The sequence below is a fragment of the Myotis lucifugus genome, unplaced genomic scaffold (genome assembly GCF_000147115.1).
Source record: "Myotis lucifugus unplaced genomic scaffold, Myoluc2.0 scaffold_229, whole genome shotgun sequence".
In the NCBI taxonomy this organism is placed as follows: domain Eukaryota; kingdom Metazoa; phylum Chordata; class Mammalia; order Chiroptera; family Vespertilionidae; genus Myotis; species Myotis lucifugus.
The window spans coordinates 1,165,924-1,186,299 of record NW_005871277.1 but is presented as its reverse complement, the minus strand read 5'-3'; the positions used below and the strand labels follow the sequence as shown (position 1 = coordinate 1,186,299).

The following is a 20,376-nucleotide window of genomic DNA, read 5'->3' as shown; positions in this document are numbered from 1 at the left end:
TCATAATTTATTTTTTTAAATCCTCACCTGAGGACATTTTCATTGGTTTTTAGAGAGAGGGGAAAGGGAATGAGAGCAACATCAATGTGAGAGAAACATTGATCGGTTGTCTTCTCCACTTGCCCTGACCATGCACCCAGCTGGAGCCAGAGATCGAAACTGCAATCTAGGCATGTGCTCTGGCCAGGAATCGAACCTGGGACCTTTCAGTGTATGGAACTACGCTCCCACTGACTGAGCCAGGGCTATTTCATCATGTACTGATGTGATATAAACACCTCTTTCTGAATTGTTATGTAATGTTAAGCCTTTTCTTTCCCTGTTGGTAAAGGCAATGTCAGCTCCATCCTCAAGTAGAGAGGAAATAGAAAACAGAAGTACTAACTGGAAAATATTTTTACTTTCTAGTAGGCAGAATTCTACGAAAGGTCAGATTGACGCGCGGAGCCAGAATCTTCTTGCGGACGGGGAGGCTGTGATACCAGTGGGAGTTGGTCGGGTGGTTCATCATCAGTAAACTCCCGTGGGCCAGCGGCAGCCTGACCACCTCCAGCCTCCGGGAGGGGCTCCTCCCTCGAGCATCTCTGTGCCGGAAGAAGAAGTCTCTGCAGGCCCCAAAGGAGACGGAGGCGATGGGGCTCCCAGGAGCCAGTTCTCTTTCGTCATCTCGGTGTTCCCCAATGTGGTCGCAGCCGTCTTTATACCTGCAGTGAGGAAGCAGGCACAGCTCACAGCACAGCTCGCTCCTGAAACACGCCAACACGGAGCATCCTCATGTTCTCCCCGTGAAAAGCCGCTCCCGGCATGCCAGTTTCTGCGAGGCCTTACCTGGTCCTGCAGGTGAGCCACGCCTAGAGCCTTTCCACTGTGTTACCCAGTCCTCGTTGGTCACATGCTTTAAAAGTCAACCACCAATAGAAGCCAAAACATGTTTTCTAGTTCTCCCAGTTCACATATGTAAACCTTTCTCATGAAAAGGTCTCTCCCTGCCCCGGCCAGTGTTTAGAGTCAGCCCTCGCACGGAAGGGTTGCAGGTTCGATTCCCGGTCAAGGGCACATACCTGGGTTACAGGTTCAATTCCCCAGTCCGGTCAGGCACGTGCAGGAGGCAACCAATTGAAGTGTCTCTCTCACATCAATGTCTCCCTCTCTTCTTTCCCCTTCCCTCCATTCTACACTCTCAAAATCAATGGAAAAAATGTCCTCAGGTGAGGATTAATAACAAAGTCTCTCGCTACACCTAGATAAAATCCTTATTCCTTTCACAGTCTGGCCCTTGCCCACCTCTGAGCTCACCCCAGACCTCTTTCCCTCATTCACTGCTTTCTGGAAATATCAATGGGATTTTTCACTCCATTGACACCAAGATACCTCTGCCCTTCCCCCCAGTGGCTGTGTGGCTCCTGCTCTCTCTCCATTTAGTTATCAGTGCAAAAGTCAGCGCCTCTGTGAGCCGTCCTCTCACCGCCATCCCCTAAACCCAGAGTTCTCAACCTGGAGGATTCTGCCCCACCCTGGGACTGGGCAATGTCTGGGGGCATTTTGGTTGCAATGACGGGAGGGTTGCTACTGACATCTAGTGGGTGGAGGCCGGGGATGCTGCTCTCAACTCCCTACAATATACAGGACAGTCCGCACCACACAATTATCTGGCCCAAAGCATCTTGTTGAGAAACCCTGCCCTGAACCCAGACCCCTTCCTGCCGGCCATTCTTGGTCAAATCAGCAAGACACTTATCAGTGTCTGAAATTATCTCGTTCAGCTGTTCATCTGTGAATCACCTCTCCCTTCCCCTGCGGCATGAGTTCCAGGAAGACCGACTGTTCATGCCACTCCACCACCAACTACAGCCCTGTGCACGAAGGAGTTACCCGTTGTGCAAAGGAATCAAATATGGAGGAATCCTAAACTCTCCCTTTTGAAGAGGCAGAGATGGATAAAATCAGTGCAGTGGCCTAAAATGAAAGTAAAAAACAAGTAGGGCGTCACCTGTTAACGAGCACAAAGTTGAAGGTCTGCCCAGTCACCAAAGAAACACGATCCCGGACTCGCTCCAGAACAGGGATCCAGGGTTTTGGAGACAGAGTGAGGCCTGAAAACGTATAGGTCAGCCCAGTGTCGCCGTACGTCGCCTGCTTCCTTGGCACATTGTGCCACTTCCCAAACACCTGCACCTTGGCCAGCGCACCTGCAGATGAAGCATGGCAGCTCAGAAACCTGGGCAGGTGGGTGCCTACACACTCACTACCTGAGTATGCAGGGTAACTTTTTAAAAAAAATTATTGATTTTAGAGAGAGGAAGGGAGAGAGAGAGAGAAACATGGATTTGTTGTTCCACTTATTTATGGATGCATTGGTTGATTCTTGTATGTGGCCTGACCCGGGGTTGAACCTAAAACCTTGACATATCGGGACAATGCTCTAACTACTCCGCAACCCAGCCAGGGCAGGAATAACTTAATAACCTGACCAAGGACCCCTCCTCAAAAGTCATTGTGGCTTGCCCCAAATTTTCATTTAAGAACAGTGATTCTTGCCCTGGCTGGTTTAGCTCAGTGGATAGAGCGTCGGCTTGCAGACTGAAGGGTCCCGGGTTCGATTCCGGTCAAGGGCACATGCCCAGATTGTGGGCCCAATCCCCAGTAGGGGGCATGCAGGAGGCAGCCGATTAATGATTCTCTCTCATCATTTATGTTTCTAATCTCTCTCTCTCCCTTCCTCTCTGAAATCAATAAAAATATTTTTTTTTAAAAAAAAGAACAGCGATTCTTGTCCTACACTTAGAGAAACATGGTCCTGCTCCAATTTCTTTAAAAACACCATAACTTAATCGCCTTAACTACAGTAGGAACAGAATAAAGAGGCTGAGAAGTGAGTGAGATAAAGTTAGGGGTGATACACACTGACAGGGGTGATTTTGCCCACTGTGGAGACCAAGGGTATAGGACCCCCTGAAAGGTGGGGCCAGTACAGCTTAGTCTGTAGGCTGGGGTCCCCTATGGGCTTTCCTAAGCTTCCCAGTGCTCTGCCACCTTGGTGGTTCTCACTGCGTGGTACCCCAGCAGCCTCTACGTGACCTGAGAATTCAGACACTGGACTGTGGGGTGGGGCCCAGCCACCGGAGTTAAAAGCCACAGAGTCCTCTGGTGATGCTGAGAGCACTGCAGAATTACCGGGCCATGTGCTGTCTCTCCTGGGCCAGTGATATCCAGCCCTGGCTGCACGTTGGATTCACCTGGCAGCTTTCTGAAAACACTGATGCTCAGGCTGCGCCCCCAGCTACTCCGATTCAACTGATCTCGGTCAGAACTCAGCATCTTTTTCTTTTTTCAACTTTCCCAGATGATTCTCCCAATGGAGATTCATTCTAGTTGTCTGTCAGCCCCAGGTGGGCAGGCAATCCTGGTTTTTTTTGTTTTAAGTTTTTATCCCAAGCACCTAGCAAGGATCTTGGCCCACAGGGGCCCGGAGAATATGTGTTGAATCAATTAACAAACTCATCGGTAATTAATGGCTCCTGAGTTCCGATTTCTCTAAACATAGACTAGTTTTATCGAACAAGCCTTCAGCACACACCCTGCAGCCCTCTGCTTACCTGTAAAATATTCTACTTCTTGCTCCAACTCTCGGAAAATCTCGTCCGCTTCGGCTTTGCCAAACAGGACTGTGTAATCGCAGTCCAGGTCCTCGGATCGAATGCGTCGCCAGCTGAGGCCGGCCACGTCGGCACCATTCCCCGGCGTTTCTCTCCTGGGCCTCTTCCTGGTGCTTTCCTCTTCTCCCAACTCAGCTGGGCCGGCTCCTGTCTGCTCCTGCTCCCTCTTTCCCACAAGGCCCCCTAGAGCCCTCTTCACCAGGAATCTGTCCATCCTGTGTCCACAGAGCAAAGACCTGGGAGTCAGTGGTGGGGCAGAGAGAGAGACACGGCCCAGGCTCTGTCCCGGATGCAAAAATGTGCTCTATGGCCGAGTGATCCACAGCAGCATTCCTCCTCGCTGTTTTCAAGTTTTCATTTTAAAGTTTAACACCACGTGCCAGGAAGGAAGTAGAGGGTTACAGCTGGGATGGTTGGTCCCTTGGGATGATCTGGTCCAACCTAGAGTCTCCCGCACCTGGCTATGCTGGAATCAGCTGGCTGGCTTGCAAAGACCCAAATGCCTGCACTCCTCCCGCAAGCACCTGGACGTTTTTTAAAATATACTTTTATTGATTTCAGAGAGGAAGGGAGAGGGAGAGAGCGGTAGAAACATCAATGATGAGAGAGAATCATTGATCGGCTGCCTCCTGCACGCCTCCCACTGAGGATCAATCCTGGAACCTCTACATGTGCCCTGACCTGGAATGGAACCGTGACCTCCTGGTTCTTAGGTTGATGCTCAACCACTGAGCCAGGTCGTCTGGGCAAGCACCTGTATTTTTATAGACACAGCCCCCATCTACCCCCCCCCCCCGCGGCAATTCACACTGTACAGGCAAATTTACAGATGGGGAAAGTAACACTAGGAGAAAGTAAGGGGCTTGCCTACCGTAAAGTCATCAGAAAAGCAGTGTGTCTATCTCCCTTTCACCCTAGCCGCCTGCCCTGCCCACACCATATTAAAATCAAATAGGGAAGCAGTATAGTGACCCTCAAGTGGATATGATTCTTTTTTCCCCTTTTATTGATTTCAGAGAGGAAGGGAGAGGGAGGTAAAGAGAGAATCATTGATTGGCTGCCTCCTGCACGCCCCCCACTGGGGATCCAGCCGCCCACCCGGGCATGTCCCCTTGACCCGAACCCGGGACCCTTCAGTCCGCAGGCCCACGCTCTACCCACTGAGCCACACCGGCTAGAGCTGGATGTGATTCTTAATCTACATGTAAACAGTTCAACGTGACCCATAGGCAAGTACCGGAATTCTGATGAGAAAATAACTCTAACACTTGCGTGGGGTGGGGGTGCCCAGGGTTCTCTTTAAAATCTCAGCATCTGCGCAGCTTGCGAACCCCGCAAACACGGTCGATAAGGGGGCGGGAAGGAGAAAACACTCACCAGGACCGCAGCAGTACTTCCGGGTGGATTTCGACCGGCAAGCTGGGAAGTGCAGGCAGCGCTGCAGAGCAAGGCGGTGGGCGGCCTCCGCGCGCCACCTGCTGGCCTCCGGGGCGAGTTGCAAGTACTGTCCCACCGTGTTTTGAGTTTAGAATTTGCTCTGTAACCTTTGAGGATCACCCTGTGGTTTGGGAGCTGTTACGCGGTGCACCTCTCCCTGGGGATTCATTTGGGATCCCCACAGGGAGTTGCTGTGTGGGTAAATGATTTAAAATTACGAGCGTTCTCTCTTTCTTACCCAGCAAGCTCCCTGTTCTAAGCGCTGGAACTCATCTGTTAACAAGAAGAATACAGTCCCTGCCCTCACTCAGGTTACATTTTGGAGATGCAGACAGAAATAAACAAGGAAAGAATACAGAGGATAATGTTCGGTAATACAAAAGCTATAAATAGAGTGACCGGCAGGGGAAGGCCTTTCAGAGGAAGGGTCCTGGGCTGAGACCCGAAGCTTCCAGGTAGGGAATGCTGCGTGCAAGGGTGTGAAGGCCACGCGAGGGACGAGCTGGCATTCTAGGCTAAGCATATTTGGAAACTGTTTGTAATGTAAAATTAATTTTACATTTCCAACAGATCACTTGGTAGGAAAGATGTGACCAGCTGGGATTTTAGCCAGGAGATGGAGAGAGCAGCAGCTGAATTCAGGCTTTAGTTTGGAGACAACCAATTGGACCTGCTGATGGTTTGGCTATGGGGAGGGAAGGACAGGCAGGTGGATTGGGGGGCGGGGGTTCCTTACAGAGGATGATTATTCTGGAGGTCAACCCTCCCGTCCTCAAAGTCTCCCCAAAACTTACAGGTAAGGCACAGTAAGTTGGTCAGTAAAATGGGTTGTGAAAATTGGATGAGATAATGTAGTATCCAAGAGCTCAACAAATACTATTTAAATGCTAATTTCACTCCCACTCCTACATGACCTGGCAGATACTTTTATCTTTTCTTCTCCGCCCTCCTCCCCATCCATAGCGAGGAGAATGCGGGGACTTGCCCCAAGGCAGAGGAGTGATGAGTGAATGAAGAGTAAACGAATGAACGGACGACCTCAGGAAATCCTGCCCCCAGCAGCCCCTCCCGCACATGCGTATTGCGCCCTCCGCCGCCCCCGGCCCAGCCCAGCCCACCCCCTCGGCGGGAGCATGCGCGCGCGGCTTGGCGCCAATTGCGGACCGCCACCGCCGGCGCCAGCCTCGCGGGACCCCGGGCGGCGCGCCTCCGCTTCCCCCAGCCTCGCGGGTCCCCGGGCGGCTTCGGGATGATCGGCCAGAAGACGCTCTACTCCTTCTTCTCCCCGAGCCCCGTCGGGAAGCGACGTGCCCGCAGCCCCGAGCCGGCCGACCCGGGGACCGGCGTGGCGGCCGTAGCTGAGGAGAGCGGGGATGCAGCGGTGAGGCGCGGCGGGGACCGCTCGTGGGGCCGGGGGAGGGGGAAGGGAAAGGGAGGAAGGCGGCGGGGACCGCGCGACTGAAGAGCTGCAGAGACGCGCCCCTGACTCGGTAACCTGGGGTCTCGTGTCTAAAGCCGCCTCCACATACTCAAAACAGCCGCCGCGGTCCTCCACTGGCGGCCATGCTGAGGGGCCAGCCAATAGGGACGAACTTCGGAGCCCACGGCGCCAATCAGAGGCGAGGGGGCCGCCCTTCTCGGCCGCGTCCAATCGGAAGAAGGAAGGGGCGGGACCTCGGGGAGAGTTTTTGCCGCGAAAAGACCACGTGGGGACGCGCAGTGGCGGGGTCCGGCGGGCGGGGCCCCGCGCGGCGCCTGGTTGCTGGGCTTCCCTTCAGCGCGCCGCTCCACTCCGCCCCGCCCCGCATTAATACCAAACACGAAACTTGGGGCATCAGCCTGCTAAGTGCGGGTCTGGCTTAAGGCCTGGGTTCCCAGAGTCCGGTTTTGCACTGACCTTCCGGGCGGGGCCGGAACCCACGGATGGGCGTCCTCTGCTATGGGGCTTGGGGTGCGGGGCGGAACCTGCTGGTGCCCGGGAGAGGCCCGCTGTGCATCTTGACCCGCCTCTGCGGGGACCGCTTGCAGGTCAGCCCCGCCAAGAAGGCCCGGGCGGGGCAGGAGGAGCCCGGCACGCCGCCCTCGTCGCCGCTGAGCCCCGAGCAGTTGGTCCGCATCCAGAAGAACAAGGCCGCGGCCCTGCTGAGACTCGCGGCTCGCAACGTGCCGGTGGGCTTCGGGGAGAGCTGGAAGAAGCACCTGAGCGGAGAGTTCGGGAAACCGTATTTTATTAAGGTCAGCGAGGAGGCCATCGCAGGCCCAGGCCACGTTTACAGTCTATTGCTTTCGTCGTCTCCTGTTTTCCCTCCTTCAGTGTCCTTTTCACGTTAACCATGGTGTTTTGAACCTGCACATTTATATTCGTTTCTAAATTTAAGACTTAAGATGATATCGTGGCTTCTTTTAATCCATCTAGTTCATCTGCTATCCAGGAAAGAGGGGCCAAATAAAAACCCGCACACCAGACGCTTGGAACCTGGCTCCGCCTTTAAAAGGGGGGAGGGGTTGGCATGAACAGGAAATGAAGGCATTTAAGCCAATCAACTTAGACCCAGCCCAAAGCAAGGGAGGGAATGGAAGCTCTTGAGCAACTCCGGTGGGGAGGGAGCAGGTACTGTTTTTATTTGCTGGGTTTTTCTTTAAAATTATTTAGAAATTTTTTTAAATTTTTTTTTTTTTACTTACTGATTCTATTTTATTATTTTTTTATATAGTTTATTGATTTTCTTTACAGAGAGGGAGAGGGATAGAGAGTTAGAAACATCGATGAGAGAGAAACATCGATCAGCTGCCTCCTGCACATCCCCTACTGGGGATGTGCCCGCAACCAAGCTACAATGCCCTTGACCGGAATCGAACCCGGGACCCTTCAGTCCGCAGGCTGACGCTCTATCCACTGAGCCAAACTGGTTAGGGCTTTACTTACTGATTTCAGAGATGTGCCCTTACTGGAGAGAGAACCTGCAACCTTGGTGTATTGCTCTAACCAACTGAGCTGCCAGGCCAGGGCAGAAAAGAATTGGGACAGAAAACCTAGCAAAGGGTTAGATAATGCTTCAGTTAACTTTCTGATTGAATTCATACGCTTTTCAGTGAGAATCTCATTTTAAATCTAGTTGTTTTATTTTTTTTTTCCAATCAGCTAATGGGATTTGTTGCAGAAGAAAGAAGACGTTACACTGTTTACCCACCCCCACACCAAGTCTTCACATGGACCCAAATGTGCAACATAAGAGATGTAAGTACAGGTTGTGGGTGAATTCTTGCAAAAGAAGAGTGGGAATCAAAGAGTATTTCTTAATTAGGGACACTGGGGTTAAAACACCGTCCATAATTCGGTAACGAAATAAAATACTAAAATTGTGAGATTTGTCAGGCTATCTGCTCTCCTTTCTTGTATTTTATTTAATCCTGAAACCAATCCCCGACCAGTGTGGTGGTGATCAGGAAGCTGAGGCATGAAGGAGTTACTCTTTCACCTGGTTATAGTCAACCCCACCTTGACTTGAAGCTCAGTATTCTTTCTGTCTGCCCACACTGTCCTTTAGTCTCTTCTGGCCCAAACAGGTCTGCTGCCCTGTTACCAAAGCCCTTTGCTTTGGTTGGTTGTACAGCCGGCTGCTGCCTGGGGGCTCTGGTCATGTCAGCCTCCTGTTCAGAAGCTTGTCTGGCTTCCCACTGCCTGAACGATGGAGGCTGCATGAATATGGCCATGTCCTACTTAACCAGCCTTACCTCCACCTCCCATTCTTCTACATCAGAATTGAACGTTGTGGCAGGCCTCTCCTCACTTCCGTCTCTTAAAACCAACTGTAGATCTGTAGCACCTCACTGAATCCCGTTTTCCACCACCGTTGTGATCTGGTTTTCCTCGAAACCCCCCAAATATGCTTAGTGTCTGCTTACACGGGAGGTTTTTACACTTTGTTCTTACCCTTTTCCCTCCTCATTTGTAAGTTGAGAGCAGGAATCCCGTGACTTAGTCATATCTGTCAAGTAGAAGTGAAATGGGTGAATAAGCCACCTTGATAAGGCTACTACGCCTGATACTTAGCAAACGTCACAATTTTCAGTGTAGAGTAAGGACTTTGGATATAGCTCCTTGTTTCTGAAGTTAGAAAAAAACAAAAGCTAAGTTATTTTCAATTCAGTGCTATTTTGCCCCTTGGTTGAATAGATGTCCTGTTTGAATACCAGCGATCGATATAAATAGGGAAGAATAAGAAAAGAGCCTGCAACTGGGGATCAGATGGCCCGGAGTGGCTTTGCAAATGAGCATGTGGAGGGTCTGGGCGGTTACCTGGCTCCTCCGAGGCTGTCCCTTATCCAGCTTCCGTGCTGGGACAGGTGGCTTCATGCAGGGGACAGTGTGAGCGGCCCACGAAAGCTTCCTGAAGAGGGGACTGTCTGAGCTGGATTTTGAAGGATAAGGTATATGTCGGCTATGGAAGAAGATTCTAAGAAGGTGCACCTTGAGCAGAAGCACGAGAATGAAGAAGAGGTGGGCAGCCTCCTGATCAAAAGGACTGGCTGTGTCTTAACACAGCCCGCGACAGCGACCTAATTACTTTCCACTGCATCTTGCCGCCTACTCCCGTGGCTCCTGACCTGACCTCGTTACCTTCTGGCTTCCTTCCTTAGAAGGTCTAGGGGAACAGGCCCCTTCGTATGCTGCCGGTGGGGAATTCGAATTGCTTCAACTGTTTGGAAATGAAAATTTGAAATACACTTACTCTTTGACCCGCAAGTCCACTATTATAAGTATTCCACAGGAATAAAAGCAACAGTGGGGAAACATACATACCAGGGTGCTTGCCTCGTGACTTTTTGTAATGGAAAACAAGCTGACTGCCCATCAGTGACTGGGCTCTACGTATTAACTTGAAGGCTAAAATGTGTGATGTGAGGAGCACCAGATGTAGGGTAATGAGTACGATAACCCCAATTCTGCAGGTAATTTTTAAAAAATCAGGATGAGATAGGATAACTGGGAGATGACTAACCACTTTGAATCTTTCTCGATGGTTGTACTTGTTTTCAAGGTGTATTTACTTTTGTCATTTGACAAATGAGAGGGACGAAAGCAAAGTTGACCCTAACTTGTTTCCCATACCTGTGTCCTGAAGGGAGGGGGCGGTGTGGTAGGGTGGCTGAGTGAAGGAGAATTTGGTAATGGAAAGTAAGTAAGATACCAGGCCATCTGCTTGCTTCTGGGGGTTCTAGTTGGGTCATGGGTGGGGCAGGGGGGTTGCCCTTCTCCTTATCTGTCCCTTTGTATAGGTCAGCGGTCAAGCCCAGGGTTCCTTTACACTGCCTACACTAGAGTATTGTTTAATCTGCCACCTGGCATTCACAGGTGAAGGTTGTCATCCTGGGACAGGATCCATATCATGGACCCAATCAAGCTCATGGGCTCTGCTTTAGTGTGCAAAGACCTGTCCCGCCTCCGCCCAGGTACGATTGCTTCATAGACGGTTCAGGTCCCATTGCAATTACTGTCAGATGTGCACTTTTTAAGTCAGCGTCGCCAACCGTTCGGACCTCACAGACCACCGGTTGGCGACCGCTATTTCAAATGATCGGTACACCTATTGGGGGGACTTTCGCTAGCCTTCGGAGCAGGGTTTCTCAGTGTCAGCACTGGTGATGTTTGGGGGCTGGGGCTTTGTGGGGGAGAGGGTTGGTCCAGGGCACTGAAGATGTTTAGCAGCACCCGTGGCCTCTACCCACCAGGTGCCAGGAGCACTGCCCCATAGAACTAGAGAGTTCTAACAAAATGGCAATGAAAAATGTCTTTACACATTGCCACATGTCCCTGTGGGACAGAAATCATCCCTGGTTAAGAACTACTTCTTTAGAGGATTTTTAAAAAAATATATTTTTATTGATTTCAGAGAGGAAGAGAGAGATAGAAATATCAATGATGAAAGAGAATCGGCTGCCTCCTGCACGCCCCCCCCCCCACTGGGGATTATGCCCACAACCAGGGCATGTGCACTGACGGAATCGAACCGTGACCTCCTGGTTCATAGGTCGACGCTCAACTACGGAGCCACGCCCGCCGGGCCAGAGGGTTTTTATAAGTAAATACGTAGAGATATAAAACTGTAACTAGGCATCAATTGGGAGGGAGGTTGTAACTCCTGGGTTAATGTACTTAGGTCTTCTGAAGTGCTGTTCCTTAAATCCAAACACAGACCAAAAATATTTACCTGTCAGCAGGAATGGCTGGCTTTACACGCTGTAATTCACACGTCTGTTGGAGGTTGCTGAACTTTCTGAATTGTACTTAAGATTGTCTTTTTTCTTCCGGCTTCCAGTTTGGAAAACATTTATAAAGAGCTGTCTACAGACATAGATGGTTTTGTTCATCCTGGCCATGGAGATTTATCTGGGTGGGCCAAGCAAGGTAAACCAACTGTTGATACGCATGGCTAAAATGACTAAACTTACATACGTCAGAAAATGAATCTCCGTTTTACCTTGCAGCCAATGTTTTCTTTCATGTTTTTTTTTTTCCTTCTTTCATGTTTTAATCATAATTTTAAAACTGTGTTCCCCTTTATTATTATTTTGTCCTCTCTTTTGTCATTTCAACATAGGTGGTGTTGTATGTATTTAATACCCATGGGGTTTTGTTTATTTATTTTTTTAACTAAATTTTTCTTTTTCTCAGATTTTTTATTGATTTTTAGAGAGAGGAAGGGAGAGGGAGAAACATTGATGTGAGAGTGCAGCAACAGTCAGCTGCCTCCTGCATGCCTCCTACCTTGGATCAAGCCTGCAACCTAGGCATAGGCCCGAACTGGCAACCTTTCAGTGCACGGGACGATGCCCAACCAACTGAGCCACACCAACCAGGGCTTTTCTTTCTTTTTTAACAAATAAATTATAACCAGGATAAGGAAAGAGTATTTGCCCTTTGGTTTCTTGCCGTTCGATTCCCCCCCCCCCCCAGTAAAACACTTTGGCCTCCTTTTGTTATTTTCTGGGGTTATTTAATATCATTTACGATATTGTTTAAAAACAGTTCTTCCTGATGACCGATGGTATAGGGTGTCCCAAAATTCACGCAAGAAGTAATTTTGATAGAAAACACAGGTTTATAATTAAAAATTGTAAATTTTTTATTGATTCATAAAGTATACAGTATAGGGTTATGTATGGAATAGCACATCAGGTAAATGGCCTCCACGGTTTTGCTGGCACATACGCAAAGCCGTGGTCTTCATTGGTCTTCATTGTCCCTGCTCCTGGGCCATAATTGGTACTTGGTAATGCTTATCAAATTGAAAGGATTGAAATCAAAGGGCAACAGATATTAGAATCTGATTCAATAAACCAAGTAAAATTAGGCTTTTATTTTTTGTTGTTGTTGTTAATGCTCACGCAAAATTCAAATCTTGCGTGAATTTTGGGATACCCTTTATATGTGCATATTACTGTTGCAAACTTGGAAAGGTGTTGAAAGCACAGAGGTGAAAGTTCAGTGCCCTCTGGTAGCACTAAGAAGTGCCCAGCAGTCTGTTGAAATGCTTTCTCTATGACCGAATTTCAGCCGGCCGCTCTGGATCCCATCCTGAGAACGTTTTCCTCACGCAGTTAGTTAGCCCTGACCTTGGGTGACCCGTTGCAGCCTGCCTTTCACCTCTTTCTTTGGTGTATGTTCGTAGGTGTTCTCCTACTCAACGCTGTCCTCACGGTCCGGGCGCATCAGGCCAATTCTCATAAGGAGAGAGGTTGGGAGCAATTCACCGATGCAGTTGTGTCCTGGCTAAACCAGAACTCGAGTGGCCTCGTCTTCTTGCTCTGGGGCTCTTACGCTCAGAAGAAGGGCAGTGCCATCGATAGGGTATGTGGTTTTTAGCAGTTTAAACCAGCGAGACTCGAGAAATCCTCGCAGTGTAGTCCTGGAAAATCCATGCCATAAAATGAAGCTTATTTTCCCTGAAGACTGGCAATTAGGGTTGAAAATTGGACAAAATTTAGACAAATTACAGTAATGATCAGTGATGTAGGAGGAAAGTGACTGGCCAACCTATGATTCAATAGTTACTAATACAGGCATAAACCTGCCATATACAGGTCCCCAGCTACCATTTATTTAACAAATAATACAATAAGTCAGCAATTTTCAACCCGTGTGTCGCAAGCATTTTTAAGACATGGCAATACCTATTTAGTCAGGGGGCACTGACCTTTTTTCTCTTAGATTGTCAAATAAAAAAATGACAACAGCCAACACAAAAATAGCTGTCTGGTGTGAATGAATCAAAATTATACCTTTTATTTATTTATTTTTTTGTCAGATCAGAAAATATATTTTTTGGTGTGCCGCAGAATTTTGGTACTTAATGTTTGCCCTTAGATGAGAAAGGTTGAAAATTGCTGATCTACCCAGTTGTCCAGCCAGAAATCAAGTCAGATATCATTCATAACACCTCCTTACCTCTCTTCCTCTCCCTCCCCCAACCCCCTATCCAGTCTCATTCATAGCCTAGGTTCTCTCTTATCTCTCAAACCCATCCATCCTCCTCCCCCCCTAAATACCTTTGCCTTGGTTTAGGCCAGCCGTGGGCAAACTACGCCCCGGATCCGGCCAGTTTGAAATGAATGAAACTAAAAAAAAAAAGACCGTACCCTTTTATGTAATGATGTTTACTTTGAATTTATATTAGTTCACACAAACACTCCATCCATGCTTTTGTTCCGGCCCTCCGGTCCAGTTTAAGAACCCATTGTGGCCCTCAAAAAGTTTGCCCACCCCTGGTTTAGGCCCCTCTGATCTTGCCTGGAGCATTCAGATGCCTTCTCCCTGAAGGCCTTGACTTAGGCTGATAAGCTGGGGCCTTGGGCGTGGCCCTGGTCTCAGCCACAGCTTTCTTCACTCTCAAGTCCAGGCTGCTCGGAGGCACCTCTCAGGTTTGCTCCCTGTGCCCCACTTCCCCGCCTGCCTGCCTTTGAACGCCCCGCATCCTTTGTCCTGAGTGGAGAGGTCTCTTCCCCAGAGGCTAAGTCATCCTTCAAAGCTCAGCACCGCTCACATTTCTAGGGTGCCAGACAGGGTGCTAAGAAGCACTTGACCTCAATTACTTCTCATAATATTCTCTGCACATGATCATTCATTCTTTTGCAATAACTAGAAGCTAGACACTGTTGATATTCCCAATTCACAGACTGGTCCTCGCAGCCTCAGAGCCTAGCAAAGGTAGTTGCTCCACAAATGAATGAGTGCATTGATGTCCTACTATGAACGCTGAAGGCAAATAAATACACTTAGCAAAGTGGGAGGATTTAGAGCGCACAGGGGAGGGCACACTGTCTTCAAGTGCAACAGCCATAAAGGCCCAGCCGAGCCAACTTTTGGTCGTTCTTTTCTCTTTTTCAGAAGCGCCACCACGTGCTGCAGACCGCCCATCCCTCCCCATTGTCGGTGTACAGAGGGTTCTTTGGGTGCAGACATTTCTCCAAAACCAACGAGCTGCTGCAAAAGTCTGGCAAGGAGCCCATCAACTGGAAGGATCTGTGACCCTGAACTGGGGGAGGGGACGGGGGATGCGGGAGGGGGTCCTCCGGGCAGTTTCTAGAAGTATCTGTCAGTGACGAAGTCGAATTGAGAAAATAACTTCCCTAGTGATCCTTAAGCACCATGCGCACCAGGGAGAACGTTTCTGTAAAGGGGCCGTGTGCCAGGCTGCCCAGGAGCGGCAGCGTTACCCAGCAGAGACTGTACCCGGTGACCCCGGGTCTGTCTCAGGAACTTGGCTTTGGCTTAAGAAGACACGTCAAAGTTTTGGGAAAGGAGAAGTCAAATTCTCCAGACTCTCCTCCCCTCTGTTTCCTTTATGGTTGAAGATGGGGAGATAAGCACCTTTTTAGTATCTCAGTTAGCTGCTGCTCGCTTTTACCTGTAGGCTAAACGTTAGGTTATAAGGTGTCGGGTGTTTTTATATAGAAAGGCCCCCTTCGCACATGGGCCAGGTCCACTGCCCTTTGATCCTTTACAGAGCCCTCAGGCCCCTCCTGGAAGGAAATGGGATTTTTTATTTTTTTATTTTTGCCAGTTCCCAGAAATTAGGGGTCAGTTTCCTGATTGTAGCAGAGGAGAAAATTCCTAAGGAACAATTCCTGCCGTGAGCCTTCGGACTGGCAGAGGCCAGGAGAAGTGGGCCGGGCCTGGTTTATATTGTTCTCCGGGTGTTTCTAGGAATAAGCAGTGGAAGTTGAACAGGAAGGAGAAAGGGGTTTGGTTTGGTTTGGTGTTTTTTTAAGAAGGGAAATGGTTTTCTCCCATGTGTATCTTGAACTGGGAGAAAAGGCAGCATATAGTGCCAAATGCTGTTTTTTTCTGGACTGAAATCACGTTGGGATCCCATTTTCTGCAACACTGGAGAATTTCGCTCTTTTAAAAAATACTTAAATGCCCGGCCGACGTGGCTCAGGGATCGAGGGTCGACCTATGAACCAGGGTGTCACAGTTCGATTTCTATGTGGATGTTTTGTATTTTTTTACTCCTTTGTTTAAGAGACCATCTTTATTAGGGCTGAGCCTCCACCAAGGTCCTGTTAGAGATGCTGTTAGTTGGGCTCAAAGTTAAACCTGCTTAGAGTTTGGTAATAAAAGGTTGCTGAAGTTTCACTTTGTGCCGTGCGCTTAATGCTGCTTACCCCTCACCAGTCAGCTCCCGGGCCCGGCCATCCGCGGACGCCCTTGGGCTGCCCTTGGACTGTGGTTGCCATGGCAACTGCGGTGGACAGGAAGGGCCGCCTCCATGCCGCCCTCTCTCCTTCCTCCGCCCTTGCCCCTCCCCCCTCTGTCCGCCCTGATGGAGCCGCCCACCCGTCTGCCGGGCTTTGGTAAGCGTTGGGCGGGCTTCCAGGGAGGGGCGAAGGCAGGCCTGTGGCCAGGGGTCTCCGAGTCCAGTCGGGCCCTACTCCAACGCTGTGGGGAGGCTGGGTGGAGTCAGGGTCCGCTGGGACCCTCCAGGGGCCATTTCAGCTGGAAAATATTTCTGCGGAGATCTTGGCATGCCTGTCAGGGCTGTATCCTGCCAAACTTTGGGACACCGCGCGGGGAGCTTCCCCGGCCTCCCTCCGCTCGTGTTTGCAAACTTTCCAGGAAATCTGACGTTGAGGTGTGAGGCCAGGACGCTGGGGAAACACGGCCATAGCCCACTGACCTGCCCGCAGAGCTGGAGAGGCGGGTGGCCCTGGCCGGTTCGGTTCAGGGGATAGAGTGGGTTCGGTTCAGGGGACAGAGCGTGGGCCTGTGGACCAAAGGGTTTGATTCCGGTCAAGGGCACCACCTTGGTTGCAGGCTCCTCCCCCGCCGGGGCCCTGCTGGGGGTGGGTGCCAGAGGCAACCAATCCATGCGCTTCTCTCACATGGATGTTTCTCTCTGCCTTTCCCTCTCTAAAAATCAGTGGAAAAATATCCTCGGGTGAGGATTAACAAACAAACAAGAAAAAAGATGAGAGTCTGGGTGGACACCCCTGGTGTCAGAGGAAGGAGGCAGTAAAAGGGGTCAGGAGGGCTTGGTCACAGGTTCCCTGTATTTAAGAGCTTTAGAAAGGATGTATCCAGCCAGGGCACCTAGACCAGCACGGACACTTCTTAGGAAAGCAGGGAGTTGGGAAGCTTTCGCTTGAAACTCTCTTTCCCGCCACGTCTTAGTTTTCTTATGTTTGAAGAGAAGGGCTTGCGATCCCACGTTCGCCATCAGCAAGCAGGCCTTCGCCGAAGGAAGACGCAGAACAAAGATGCATTCTTCATCTGCCCTCTGGTGACCCGGAGTCCTCTCAGCATTACAATGGGTCCCCTTGGCCAAGGAAGAAAGGAGGGGTAAATATTTCTGCGGTGCTGTGAGAAGGGAGGAAGCAGGAAGCCCGGAGTTACCATAAAGGCTTCAAAAAGCAAACTCCTTTTTTAAAAAAAAGTGAATCTTCGAAGTATAGAGACGCCTTAAACAACACAGAGCAGCCTCTTACATGGTCTATTACTCCTCCCCCTCCTTCTCCCCCCCCCAAAAAAATACAAATTTAATCACTGATCTTTTACGCATAAGGCTGATTGTGATGAACTTTTGGCCGAGTGGTGGTTAAGTTTTTTTTCACGTGTTTTTGGATTTGTTGCAATTATAACACGGGGTATGCCACAATGAAAGGCAATCTTGGCCTTTTCGGTCAGAGGCCTGCGTGCTTTTACTGTAAAGGGTCGGATAGTAAATATTTAAGCTTTACGGCCATCCTATCTCCGACCTACTACTCTGCTGTAGAGAAAGCCGCCACGTGCAAACTGTAAGCAAACAGGTGTGGCCGTGTCCCAATAAATGTTTATGGACACCGAAATTGGAATCTAATAGGATTTGCATGTGTCATGAAATCTTTTTTATTTTTTTCAAGCATTTCACAAATGTGAAAACCACTCTTAGTTCAGGAGCTACAGGAAAACAGACGGCACGGGCCATAGTTTGCAGCCCCCTGTTCTAGGGGGTCCTACTCAGACGCCAGCAAGGACAGACTCAACTGCTGTGTCTTCCCGCTGTCCGGGCGGTTCTGTGTGGCTCACACGGGAGAACCTGGCCAACAACGATTCCTGCCTCCCCCTCTCAGGCAAGGAGAAGAGGATCTCCGAGGGCTTTTGGAAACACAAGGAAGTCAGTTATGCATAACGTCCTGGGAACCCCAAGTTATAAAACCACATCAAAGTCACTTATCTGTGATCGGAGTCCAGTGGGGCAAGGTAGGGGCATGTGAATTGTTTTATTCATAGGCTTCAGCGTGTTGTTAATACGCTTCCATTATTAAAAGAAGATCATACATTTTTTAAAAAAATATTTTTATTGATTTCGGAGAGGAAGAGAGAGGGAGAGAGAGAGATAGAAACATCAATGATGAGAATCACTGATCGGCTGCATCCTGCACACCCTCTCCTGGGGACCGAGCCCGAGACCCTTCAGTCTATAGGTTGACGCGCTATCCACTGAGCCAAGCCGGCCAGGGCTAAGATCATAGATTTTTTTTCCCTTTTGAAATGAACTTTCCTGCTGCGGTTTGCTCCTGGCATTAAAAAGTCTTAGGAAGGGTTTTGGATCGGAAAAGTGAACTTTTTGGTGTGTCTGTGTGTGTCCGTGGCTTTTTATCCCTTGTCAGACCTTGGAGATGTATACGAGGTATGGGCTCTGGGCTACCTTGGAGGGTCCTGGGGTGTTGACTGGTGGTGACTCCAGCTGAGAAAAGCCTGGAACAAACCTGCTGGAGAGGCCTCTTTTCCTATTTAGGGTCCTGACACTTTAAAAAATATATGTTTTTATTGATTTCAGAGAGGGAGAAACAGGTAGAAACATCAATGATGAGAGAGAATCATCGATTGGCTGGCTGCCTCCTGCACACCCCACACTGGGGATCGAGCCCGAAACCTGGGCATGTCCCCTGACCGGGAATCGAACCGTGACCTCCTGGTTCATAGATCGAGTCTCAACCACTGAGCCACGCCGGCTGGGCAGGTCCTGACACTTTTAATCTGCGTCTCACAGCCTAAAGTCACCTGTTGGTTCTCTCAGGTGACATTTTTGAAGCGTGTTTGGAAACGCAGAGTTTGGAGAGTGGGGCAGACCAGGCGATCAATACTTGGCGTTCTTGGCTACTCAGTTGTGTGTTTCCTGTGTCCTTGTGTTTGGGGTGATGGAGGGGGGTGGGGTCTGGAGGCTTCAAACAAACAGTGTTCCTCAACCTTCACCACAGAGTCACCTGGGGGAGCTTTAAAGAATATTAATGCCGGGCCCACTCCCAGAAATTCTGATTTCCCTGGCCCCCGGGAGGAGGAGGAGGCACAGCCTGTTGATAAAGGGGCCGGTTTGCAGCAGGGCTGGCAACGTCTTTCCATGAGGCCAGGTGATTTTTTTTTTCTTTTATTTTTGACAAATGATATGCAAGACTTTCTGAATCTGTGTTTTTGAAGAAATACATTTTTCTATTAATGTTCTTATGTTCGACGGGAAAGTGGGTGAAGAACTTTGGTTCCAAGCTTTGTATTGTCTTCCAGAAAACACCTGCGCCTTAAAGAGAGAGTGTCAAGGGAGAGCTGAGCCACCAGAAAGAATTCTTTGTCTGAGCGTGTGTGTGTGTGTGTGTGTGTGTGTGTGTGTGTGTGTGTGTAGTGAGAGTGGGAAGTGTTTCTAATCTTTTTTCTCTTTATTGACTTTTTTTTTTTTAGGATATTTTTCCATTGATTTTTAGAGATAGTGGAAGGGAGGGGGAGAGACACAGAGAGAGAGAAACATCGATGTGAGAGAGACACCAATTGGTTGCCTCCTGCAAGCCCCCTGACCAGGGTGGGGGATCGAGCCTGCAACCGAGGTCCGTGCCCTTGACTGGAATCTAATCTGGGACCCCTCAGTCCGCAGGCTGATACTCTATCCACGGAGCCAAACCGGCTAGGGCTTTCTAATCTTTCTGAAAGCAAGGAGTTCGATTAGATTTTATGAAGTGCCTGCTGTGAGCAAGCCACTATGCCAGCCGCTCGCTGACTATTGTTTCATTTCATTTTCTCTCCCGTGTGATGAAGTAAGTAGTTGGAGGAGGACACTGGCTGGGCCCGTTGCCCAGAGCCACAGGTAGCAGGGCTCGGATTCAAACCCACGGCAACCCGATTTCACAGCCCAATCGTCTTGTCGCTATTGACATTCTGCCCAGACCATCATTATTTGCTGTCCCCGGGAATTTAAGTGGAGTCTAAAGTGTTCCCCTCGCTCGCAGATGGCTCTCCCGGGAAACCCAGGAGGACGTGTCTGTGGTTGGAGAGGTGCCTCTTTGAAAGGCTCGCATGAGCCACTCGAGAGTGAAGTAGCCATGATAAATAACCTAACCGCAGTCACAGGGGCGGCCGATGACCAAGAACTCGGGGACGCGGGCCCTGGGCTAAGCCCTCCACCCGCAGTGCTTTATCCTCAACGCCTACAAAACGGATGTGGCACTATTCCAGGTGACAGCGGATGACCCCGAGGTTTCAAGAGGGCCCGGGAGGCTGCAGGCAGTGCTCATCCTGCTTATCACTGCCGTGGAGACAATCCCAAGAAGTCCACTTCCCGGAAAACAAGCCCACAAGTGAACTAGCTGCTCCTGACCGCACCTGGCCCAGCCACCAGGTAAACTGTTTTGCATAATAAGCTCAGCTCTAATGGCCGTTTTTCCCACTTGCCTCCTGGTTTACAGAGTACAATGCCCTTTTGTGCAGCCTCCCCTTTCCTGCCGCAGGCTCCAGTTTGGACCCGGAGATGACCTT

The 20,376-nt window shown here is 49.8% G+C and overlaps 2 protein-coding genes across 4 annotated transcripts; one reads left to right on the top strand and one right to left on the bottom strand.

The window, feature by feature from the left end:
• Positions 1–42: 42 nt before the first annotated feature.
• ALKBH2 (alkB homolog 2, alpha-ketoglutarate dependent dioxygenase) lies at positions 43–5,113 on the bottom strand. 2 transcript variants are annotated; one of them, XM_006098318.3, is made up of 4 exons: positions 5,034–5,113; positions 3,597–3,871; positions 1,991–2,189; positions 43–704 (listed from the first exon to the last, which is right to left on the bottom strand). In XM_006098318.3, the coding sequence occupies exons 2-4, from the start codon at positions 3,868–3,870 to the stop codon at positions 398–400; spliced, it is 780 nt and encodes a 259-aa protein (XP_006098380.1). In that variant the 5' UTR covers position 3,871; positions 5,034–5,113; the 3' UTR covers positions 43–397. The 2 variants fall into 2 exon arrangements, with proteins under 2 accessions (XP_006098380.1, XP_023617841.1); XM_023762073.1 differs by having other exon boundaries at positions 3,597–4,180; positions 5,034–5,100.
• A 1,137-nt stretch (positions 5,114–6,250) lies between these two features.
• On the top strand, positions 6,251–15,732 carry UNG (uracil DNA glycosylase). 2 transcript variants are annotated; one of them, XM_006098315.3, is made up of 7 exons: positions 6,251–6,474; positions 7,122–7,328; positions 8,236–8,331; positions 10,450–10,547; positions 11,414–11,502; positions 12,767–12,945; positions 14,482–14,684. In XM_006098315.3, the coding sequence occupies exons 1-7, from the start codon at positions 6,343–6,345 to the stop codon at positions 14,620–14,622; spliced, it is 942 nt and encodes a 313-aa protein (XP_006098377.1). In that variant the 5' UTR covers positions 6,251–6,342; the 3' UTR covers positions 14,623–14,684. The 2 variants fall into 2 exon arrangements, with proteins under 2 accessions (XP_006098377.1, XP_014319460.1); XM_014463974.2 differs by lacking the exon at positions 12,767–12,945 and having other exon boundaries at positions 6,259–6,474; positions 14,482–15,732.
• The last annotated feature ends 4,644 nt before the right edge of the window (positions 15,733–20,376 follow it).